At 33.3% G+C, this 11483-nt stretch overlaps 1 protein-coding gene across 1 annotated transcript; it reads left to right on the top strand.

The window, feature by feature from the left end:
- Window positions 1-9528: 9528 nt before the first annotated feature.
- Window positions 9529-10845, top strand: LOC149233502 (putative UPF0481 protein At3g02645). The gene has a single exon (XM_089382215.1). The coding sequence runs from the start codon at window positions 9529-9531 to the stop codon at window positions 10843-10845; it is 1317 nt and encodes a 438-aa protein (XP_089238341.1).
- The last annotated feature ends 638 nt before the right edge of the window (window positions 10846-11483 follow it).

Below are 11483 nucleotides of genomic sequence, written 5' to 3'. Positions count from 1 at the left end.
GTCACCCATACACAACATAAAACTAGTTGTTATTTTATTCTAATCTAAATTCAACCACATTGACAGGTATGTGCCTGACCATAGTGGTGTGGGACCTCGCATGAGGGGCATGTGCATGAGGATTCCATTATATGTAGTGCATGTTTTTTCCATCCTAAACAGTTAGCCTCTCTACTCTCTTCCTCATTTACTTCCTTATCTCCAAAAACTCAAGAGGAACATCATCCCCTTGGTAAACGAAAGGAATTGGGATGTCTCGAGCCATCGAAAATGAATATTTCCACCATGAAAAGAATTTAGGATGTCTCAATCCATCAGAAATGAATGTTTCCACAGTGAATAATAAGAGAATACTGTGGGATTAAATAAGGGAAGTTTTTGTAGCTCAATCTAGAATGAATCAGGATGCTTGGAAGAAGTAGTTTTTGCAACAAATGTTGCAATAAAGGGTGGGCTTAACCACCCCCTTACCCTTGACATTCAACATGTCTCTTCTCTATTATATCTAAATCTATATATAACATGAATGAATAACACAATCACATACACTTGTGTGTGTGCACATGCACACACACACACACACACACACATACATAGTGTCTCAATGTATCACTATTTTTAATTATTTAAATAATAGTGGAGTGCCCAACACAATATGTCCCATCATTTTGATTTAAGGAGAGAAAAATTCAATGCCTTTAAATTAACATGACCGATTTAATAATATTTCCATTTACTTGAAGCTATCATCAGAGTTTGATTCCAACTATTAGCAACTTGTTGCACTTGCTTTGGAACTTGATTTCAAAAATTTTCCAATCCCTATGATCAGAATCCATTAGTTCATAAGGAACAAACATTTATGAATAAAAAATAGCGAGAGTGTGGTCTCATGGGAAAGAGAAATAATTAGCGCAATAAAATTCTCCAGGAAAGTTATTCTCCTTGCTCCTGCTCATAGACTAGATTAAGTCAAGATAAAAAGAGTCAATCTATTAGCTAGTTCCCTTCATATTTTATCATTAGGAAGAATTGTATATTTTTTTCCAAAACATAGATAAAAGTCAAGTCCTTGAGCACAAAATTAATTGAGTCAAGAGTTAAATAGATGTTCCAAAACTCACAATGTAGAGTGCACTACCTAATTTTATTGTTTAATAGTTAGGTTCTAAACAAGCAAAAGGGAAAATAATATTAGTTATTGGCTTATGCATAAAAGATAAAAACCTAAAAATTAAAGGAGCTATAAGTGAGTCCTTTAAATGACAAATGTAAAGAGAAAATATCAGCAAGCATATGAATCTTTTGCAAGATCTTGTTCCTGGATGTAATATGGTTGGTAAGGCAAGAGCTCTCTTATTTTTTAGGTTGTGTCTTCTTCTTGGAATAATTACGCAAAATTCCACTAGTTCTATGTTTGAAATTTTGAAAATAAATAGGCTATTTTGTATGTAGATACCTGGTAAACCAATGACACTTGATGAGATAATTAAGTATGTACAATCACTTTAGTGCCAGGTTGAAGTAAGGTCTTGAAACCTTCCATAAAAGATTAATTTTATAGTTTCTTTTCTCTATTATGAACATAAATCACTTGCAATAATTTTCCATAGTTTCTATCTATAATTATAATTGTATTTTTAATTATATGTACATGTGAGGGGTGTTTGTTCACAAAGTGAACTTACTAATGAATTGCCTTAAACAAGGCTTCTCCTTGTCTCTATTGAATTGCTTGAAACAAACGTCCTCCTCACCTCTATCTTTAAGTCTTTGTTTCAATTTTGTTCTATGTACAAGCTTCTAGGTACAACAATGATAACTTTGATAACATAAAAGAAGGAATAAATTTTGGAAGAAAGAAGAATTGAACAGGGAGTGAAGTAGTAACTGGTGAATAAGCTTTGAATTAGCTTTTTCATGAATGCAACCATGAACTCGGGTCAAGAGAAGCAACATGAAAATAGCCAGTTTGAAATTTAGTCTACAGCCATTTGTACATTCCCACATGTCTGTCCATGAACTTTATTATATAGGCATGCATTGAACATCAAACATTAAATGTTACTGAAATGGCAGTGAAGTAATGCTAGCATTACTTCACTTGGAAGAAACTTTAATTAAATGCATGCCTTTATCTTAATATATTTAGAGATCTTACCTTGATAAGAGGCCAAATAAGATGGTCAATTTAAAACTTTGGTTAAAAATGAAACACAATCTTCAAACTTTGATTAAAATAATGAAAGTACCATTGGACTTTGTGCAAGCTCAATTGAAAAGGGACAATCGATTACTGTATTCCTTGCATCCCTTTGGGTAGGGACTAATAAGAAATGACAAAAGAAACAACATGTATTGAAAGCAACAAATCTTAATTAACAAGGAAGGAAAATAATTCTGAATGAGTAAATATTCCATGAGTTGTTTCTACTACATTGATGACCTACACTGATGAATTGAAGAATTGTATGCATTTCTCATTGAGAAGAATCATTGGAATTAAGTATGAAATGAAGATGTTAGTTCTTATCTTTAGGTATTAAACATTCGTCCAAGTGATTATTTCAATAAGTGATTGTGATTGATTTGGATACCATTTTGATCATTAGCAATACCGATGGATCATTTTTAGGTTTATTTTGATTTATATAATTATAGATTTTTTAAAATATTTCAAAATTTAATATACAAGAGAGAATTCAATTGTTTGATTACATTCCAATTAAGGCATCCTACTTCAACTTAATGCGGATGAGGATCTGTTGACTTTTTTTCTTTTAATTGACAACCTAGATTGATTCTCAAGGGAATATGCTCAACATATGCTTCATCTGAATGCTTATCAACTGTTGTAGTGTGTTACAGAGTTTGTTAGGTTGCATTGAATTTTAATAAATTTAAACCCACCCACCAATTTTCTAGGAATTTTTAAAGTATACTTAATTTTTAAAAAATTGCCTTATATCTTAATTGTAAAGATAGAAACTCTTCAACACTTCTTGAGATTCTTAAGAATTAAACAAAATCAAAATTAATAATAATAATTTTTTACAATAATTAATAATAATATTTTTGTTTTTCCCTTACTGTTATTTCCATAAATTAGAGGGTCAACATTCATGATTCCTTGCAACTATCCGAAATAATTAGGTCACCAACGTGCTAGAGACAACAACCTCTTTGGCTATGGCAGTTCCTATATCCAACCCTATAGCATTATAAATGCTATGTCCTTACACTGACCTGACAACCCCTTGACGTCACCGCGAGCATTGATCATGCATGTTACATGCATCCATCTCCTATCTTCCGGCGAATACGGGTCACCCAGCTCCGGCGATGCGTGTTCTTGCCCGCCTCCAGCTCCGGCGATGCCGTGTTCCTACCCGCCTCCACTACGGATGACAAAGCATCAATATGCCACCGTGTACACGCTCTTTTTGAATTTTCCAGCCCGCTCGAAATTTGAATGTTGAATTTATATTTACCGCTCAGCTAATGTTTTCCTGCAGTTCGAACGCACTCCTTTCCATACCCAACAGTCACCATGCGCTCTGCTATGCTGCGATGCTCCTGCTAGGCACCGAGCGACATCATGTGGATTTCGCAAATTCTGGGGTTTTGGGAATAATTGAAGGGTTGAAATGGTGGCACTGTGGGAGCATTGCAGTGTTGCTCGTAGATTCCTCACGAGCTTGAATGTTTCTCCTGGGACGAGCTATGGGAATTGAACCCGGGCTCTAGCGCTGCTGTCGCTGCTCCGAATTGGGAAGGGGCCGAGGTGGCAGAGGCTTTGAATGAATGGGAAATTGATGAGTGGATGTTGGATGCAGAAATGGATTTTGGCGGTTCCGGGACACTGCAGATTCAAGATCCCTGAAATTTTTCTAAATTTTGTTTTTGAAATTGGCTCCTCGGGGTTTTTTTCGACACAGGGTCTCTGAATTTTTTGGAACTTTAACGGTGAATTCGTATTTTTCATCTGGGTTCTAAGCGTACTGTGCGCACAGAAAAAGCAGAAATGCAGAATGCCAAAGTTCTGGCTGATCTTGAATAGGAAATATTGTGAGAATTCTGCAACATGTGCAGCAGGGCAGAAAGACTGCAAGTTTTGTAGCGGGATATTCAAATTTTTGGGGTACCTTTGAATGTTTTTGGACAGTAAATGTTTCATGGGACTTTTGTGGACTTGATTTTGATAGCACGAAAAGTATTCTTCATGGAAATGTTTGTTGTAAGTATGGAAAAAATGTTAAATGGCACTGGAGTTTTTTGTATTTTTGGTTTTGGTTTGTGTGTGCTTGTGGTCTGTAATTTTTCTTCCAGGCAAAAAAATTGCCAAGGTGTAAATTAACTGTGAGGTTAATGCTGAAAAGTTTAGGCAATAGCTTTTTTTGGTTGGGTTTTCTGCTTATCTGTGTAATGATGAAATGCAAATTATGAACATATTGTTGTGGAGGATGGGTGAGAACCAGTCAAGCAATGTAAAGAATAATAACAAGGCATGATAGAACAAATGGATCTCCAAAGACAAAACTGAATGTGAAGTTCAAATGTTCCAAAATAAATCCACTCACAGAAAGTTTGGAAAGAAATTTAACCTTGAATTGTGATGTTGTGATTTAATAGAGGAGCATGCTTTTCACTGGCATAGTCATATGACATGTTTTTCATATGTTGGTAAAATATGTGCCTATCCATCAATAGCTGGTTTTGATTACATGAACATCACAGATTTTTCACTAGGAACAAATAATATCTCAAAGCAATTGGTTAGATTAGAACTGATTACATATTGTAGGTGAGGCCAAACCAGTAGTAATTAGTAGCAATAAGGCAGGCCATCTGTAAATTAATGGCAACGACCTAGGTCTAAGGTGACTGACATTGTGGTCATATTTAAATTAATAGAATCACCTAAACATAAGGACACCAACACAGCAAATTAATGGAACCATCAGACATAAGGGCACCAACACTGTAAATGAATGGAACCACCTAAATTTAAGGAACATCCAACAGTAACCAACCCTGTAAATTAATGAAACCAACAAAATTTAAGGAACACCCAATAGTTGATTCATGAACCACCTAAACATGAAGACACCAATACCAACACTGTAAGGATGGCAAGGACACCAATGCTGAAAGGGTAGTAATATAGCTGCAGCTATGATTGAGGGGTAATCAAATGGTATTGTAGAAAGTCTGAAAGTGGCTGGTCTTTCTCTCAATTATTAGTAAACTTTTGGGGGTTTGCTGGTCATTGAGGGGTAATCAAATGGTATTGTAGAAAGTTTGAAAGTGGCTGGTCTTTCTTTCAATTATTAGTAAACTTTTGGGGTTTGTTGGTCTTTCTCTTAACTATTAGTAAATTTTTGGGGGTTTAACATGCAGATTTCTCTCTATAAATTCCTTTCTATAAACTAGGTCACAAATAAATTAGTCGCTGTCAAAAATCTATTTCCTCTCCATAAACTAAATGAAAGAATTTAAATAAGTCACGAATAAAAAAATTCACAAATAAAAAGATTTGAACGTGGTCAAAAATTTAAAGAAGATTTAAACGTGATCAAGAAAATTTGAAAGCTATCACAAACAAAAAAAAAAAAAAAAATTGAACTTAAATCTGTCAAATTTCAACTATTTAACATATCTTAAAAAATACCAATTAAGCTACTAGAGACAAATTCTATATAATTTTTATTCAAACTATAAAAACAAATTTTTTTTTGACAATATTCACATCACATTCCCACAAAAAGCTATCTATGATTTTTTTGGAAATCTATAATAACCAATTTTTAATAATATTTGGAAAAAAATGTTATATATGATTTTAACTATTAGCCAATTTTTTTTTTATTTAATCGTAGGTTTTTGAGGAATATGAAAACCCGTAATGATGTTATGCTTGATGACCTGATGTGATAGGAGAGTTGGAAAAATGGGTAATTGAGTTGTACTATTGGGTTAGTTTTGTATTCATGTGATGAACAAGTGTTGATTCAGATTTCCACAATTTAAATTTTAGATTTTATAAATACTAATTTAATTATTTTTAAGAAATTAAATTTTATATGATTTAGATTTTTATTTTATAATTTGTATTGATTTAGATTTTCACAATTTAAATTTTAGATTTTATAAATATTAATTTAATTATTTAAAAAAATAAATTTTATATAATTCAAAATTTTCATTTTATAATTTGAGAATTTGAATTTTAAATTTTATAAATACTGAAAATAATTTTTATATTATAAATGTTAATTTAATTATTTTTAAGAAATTAAATTCTATATAAATTTTTTAAATTCTATATAATTTTATAGTCAATGATATTTACACAAAATATTATATATAATTTTTTTGAAAATTTATAAGACTAATTATTAATAATATTTCACACAAAATATTAAAACCAATTATTAATAGTATTTGGAGAAAATATGCTATATGTGATTTTAAAATGATCTTAAACTAAGATAAATAGTAAAAAATAAATTACAAATAAGAAAAGAATGGAATAGAAAATTATTAAAAATATGAAATAAAACCAATAAAAAAATAAATTAACAAATGTTAAAATGAAATTAAATGGGAAATTATTAAAAGTATTAAACAAAAGAAACATCAATTAAAAAACAAAAGATAAATAAATAAGAAAATGCAGATATAAAAAATAAATAAATAGGAAAATGCAGATAAAGCAAAAATTAAAAGGAAAAAAATAAAATTAGGCAACTTTACCCCAAATAAAGAAAAGAGAATTTCCATAAATAATGAAGGGAAAAAATAAAGTGAAACCATCATATATATATATATAATAAGTTTAAGGGGCCTTGAATTGGTGTATGGATATATTGGGTTACTATTAAGGCATTTATGAGGAAAAGTTAATTTAGGCAACTATATATATAAAATAGGAAAAATTATTTGATAAAATATTAAATAGTTACAAATATTTAAATAAAATGAAATTTAAAAAATAGAAAATATATAAAATTAGAAATTTTTTATTTGATTAAAAAACAGAAAATTATTGAATAAAGTATTTATTGATTTCAAAAAAGAAAATTACTAAATAGTAAAAAGTTTTGAACAAAGTTTTTTCACTGGTAAATATATTCCAAACACCAAAATAAATCAAATTTAAAAATAAGAAATATGATGATGGTGATTATAATTAATATCTCTTTAGATTAATATGGTTTATCAACTTTAAAAAATAAAAAATTAATTGAGATTTTTTAACATTTTATTTCTATATTGGAAAAGAAGTAAGAGAAACTTTTAGAAATCATGAAATTCAACTAATAATTAAAAATTACTAATAATTTTTTTTTGCTAAATAATAAAACTTCAAAAATAAACAAGGGCTACATAGTAGCTAATATCTGTGGCTTAGCTTAAATATAGCTTAATTAAACTACAAAATTAAGAAATATAATTAACTAATATTGTCTATATTAACTTCGCGCATGTGAATCTCCCGAAATCCACCGATTCCAACCTCAAGGCTCAACATGCATGGAAGATAACAGTGAATCTGGACCTGAATTCAAAATAACCCAAAATTGCCACCTGCCCCCGGTAGCCCGCGAGATCTCCCGCAATTCAGTCCCCAGCAGAGTCCCTTTCATACGAACAATTTTGACCGTTGATCCACACAGAGAGATCCAACGGTAGAGCATAATATCGCACCGAACAAGCTGACCAGACGTTAGTGTGCGATGGAGGGCAGTTTTCCAAACCCTCTCTCTGCCACGTGTAGGATGTTGGATGGGATCGCTGCAAAATCACTAAAATCGTTTCCCACTTAAGAGTGGTACGAACATCCAAAAACCGCCAAGGAAGCGGTTTTACTCTCCGAGGCCCAAAAATGTAAAGATTCTGGTTGCCGGTAAAACAAGGATTCCTTCCACGCCTGTTCAACTTTCTTGCCTGAACCTGGATCCCAGAAAAGAAGAGAGGCTCTCCATTAATTAAGGAAATATGGTATCTGTTGTGCTCACGCCAATGAACAATGATGTTCATCTCACTGACTCCAGGTATTTTAGCGGCCAGCCTGTGATTTCCATAGAAACAACTGTTGTATTTTATTGAGTTCTTGTGGTAACGAATCTACTCCTCCTGTGGTTCCCTGTATTAAAAACCCTTCCAGATCTAGGTTTTCATTATCAAGAATTTCTTGTAGTTTATGATCCTATAGGTCCATCTCATTTTGGGTCATTTCGTGATCCATCTCCAGTTCTGCATCACTCATTATGGCTTCCTTCTAATAATCGATGTCCTGTGTTTTTTCCCGGTTTTCTTTAGATTCCTTGTTCGCATGACTTCCTTCCGTTGCTTGATCTTCTTTTCTGATCTCTTCATCTTCCTCAAGCACTTGGATTTTGTTCTGACTGATTTGTTTACCTTCATCTTGATGTTGTTTTGGTCCTCTTTTGGAGACTTGGTTAAGGCTTTGCATGGTTAAATCTAATATCTTACTGTGTACATTGAAATTTTAATGGTTTTTTGAACACTGGTCTCCTCCGTGAATCTTTTGGTCAAGACAACATAACTGTTATCAATGTAATAATCTTTTTTATTAATGGAAATCACATGCAGAAGCTTAAAAAAAAGAAATTTAAACAAAATATACATATATAAAAACAAATAAACAAACATACATACATACATTTTACCACTACATAAATGAATTAGTGTAGCCTTTGATTTCGCTGATAAAATAATTTAAGAAATCATCACTATTCAATAAATCACCTTTAGTGAAAGCCAAATGGAAAATTATGTGAATATATAAACCAAAGAACCCTAAACTAGGTATTTGCAGATTAATGCTTGTATGGGCTTAGTCTACACTTTAAAAATTCCAACTTTTTAAAATTGCACAAGTATGTATTTTTAGTTTTTCCAAAAATAATATTAACCTACATAGATTAAATATAAGTAGAACTTGGGGATTGGAATCGTTACACACAACAGAGAATGATAATTGTGACTTAAGTTTTTATGTTAGACATACTTTACCTAAACAATTAACTATGTTATATTATTAAAAAAACAAATTTCGACATCCCATCTTTAAATATAACGCAACAATAATCGACCACAAAAAAATATCTCTTTATAAGGCAACAATAATCAGCAACCAAAACTTATATATGACAACCACATTAACTAGTTAATTATTACACTATTTATCATGTACCTTCTCTAAATGGTACGAGAAGAATAGTTGTTGCAATTTAGAAAGAAAATTAGTTGTCATGAATATATAGACTAGTAGTTAATTCCTGTAGCCCGTGAGTGGTAGTTAGCTGCTGTAGTAGCTGATTGGCAATGATAAAGAGGAGTCGCTTGTGTAGTGTGTAACCATATGTTGAAGCGTTACACGTTGTCATCATCTTCTTCTGTTGTTTGAAGCGTTACACACTGTCATCATCTTCTTCTGTTGTTTGAAGCGTTACAAGCTGTCATCATCTTCTTCTGTTGTTCTGTAATTGTTCTCATAAAATGGCTACATCCTACTCCCACCTCAAGAGTGACGATGGACAGATGTCGCAGGAGACGCAACCGATGGAATCACGTAAGAGGAAAGAACCGCAAGGAGAGTGTAGCGTTACACTTGAAGAGAATCCCGTCCGAGTTGTATCCATATATAGAGTTACTGACATCCTCATGTCGGACCGGGCAAAAAGGGAAGCATATGTTTCCACAAGAGTGTCGTTGGCTCCATATCATCACGAAACTGAAAAGCTTCGTTCAATGCACAGTCACAAAGAAAGAGCCCTGAAAAGGATGACGATCAGGTTCAATGATATTAAGCACCTTCGCAATGATCCAAATAATATGGGTTTCTTAGCAACAACAGAGGAGATCATGAATGTGCAGAAAAAAATCAGGGACAACTATGAAGAAAAAATCAATTGGAATGAAAAGGACCTGGTTGACATGCTAACTTTGGATGGTTGTTTTATTCTAGAAATATTGAGTACTCTGAGTGACAACACATTACCAGAAGATGGTAACTGCTATGAACCTCTTTTTGAGAAAAAGAAGATTCTTTATACTGGAAGGGATATACTGAACGACATGTTGAAGCTCGAGAATCAAATTCCGTTCATCGTTCTCCTAAAGCTACTAAAATTGCAGTGCAGCTCCACGGATAGTGATGCAGAGAACAAGCTTTTCAAAATGATGCGTGAATCGTTATTGCCCCTGTTCTACCCTTTCGAAAGTAAAATGCCAAAAGAGCGTCGATGGTCCTGGCCTCAACCACATCATCATCTTCTTGATTGGTTGCGCATATGCATTCTTTCTCTACCTTTCGATAATGCCGATGATATGCTCCATGGTCACATCGAACATTCCCATAATGGAGAGCATGCCCAGAACGACTATATGAAGATCCCCGACCAAGACGAAGAGAGCGCAAAAGACAATGCAAAGGAAGACAACAAGGGTAGAATCTGCAATCGGGATAAAGATTCCGGCTCATATGATCATATCCATCCCGCAATAGAATTAGAAAACGCTGGTATCAAATTAAAGCGATGGGAGGAAGGCAATATCGCAAATATTAAATTTGACGAGTCGAGGAACACAATTTACCTTCCTCGCATCACTGTCGATGACTCCACAGAGATCCTATTCCGTAACCTAATTGCTTTTGAGATGTGTAAACCATCTGAATTCAATGATGTTGCGAGTTACGTGGGTTTAATGGACCAGTTAATCGACTCCGAAGAAGACACGCAGAAGTTGCCAAGCTCTTCAACGATCTATGCAAGGGAGTCATTGTCAATCTCGAAGGTGCCTTCCATCGACTGACAGAAAAAGTTCATAACAATTACAACAATATATTAAGAGTCCAATTGACTGAGCTTGTGACGGAGTATTTCTCTTCTCCGTGGAAAACTCTAGGTCTATTGGGAGGAATTGCTCTACTGTTGCTCTCCATTGTGCAGACCATCGTCGCCATACTGGCATTATATAAGTAGCCTCCCCTTTTTCCTTTTCCCTAAATGATTTCTTTCAATAATGTGACTCGTCTCTGAGCCCGAGGTTTATAGTTATTTTTTGTGATTTGTATGCTGTTGGCTATAGCAACGGCTGAAGTGTGTGGAAAAGCTGAGTTCTGTATAACAAGCTTTTCAATGTTTTTCACGTTATTTTACTACCTATGTTTGGTTTGGAAATTATGGATTCTGGTGATGTTGATGTTGGAGATAATGTTCACAGTGTGCTGAGTTTAGGTTTCTCAAAATCCATAGTAATGTCTCCATCATAAAGAAAACAAAAAAAAAAAATCTATTTGGTATTACAAATGTATGAATGTTTTTCCATGTCAACGTAACTTGTGACTTATCTCAGTATTTACTGCTCTGGCCATTTGTAACGTTTTCTGGGCAACTAACTTGTTGTTTTTCCCGGTGATATTATTGGCTCGGTCCTGTCTACTCCGGGTT

The sequence above is a fragment of the Pinus tabuliformis genome, chromosome J, assembly GCF_031772625.1.
Source record: "Pinus tabuliformis cultivar Carrire ecotype Pingquan chromosome J, CPIR1, whole genome shotgun sequence".
Classification (NCBI taxonomy): Eukaryota; Viridiplantae; Streptophyta; class Pinopsida; order Pinales; family Pinaceae; genus Pinus; species Pinus tabuliformis.
This window is presented reverse-complemented; position numbering and strand designations above follow the sequence as displayed.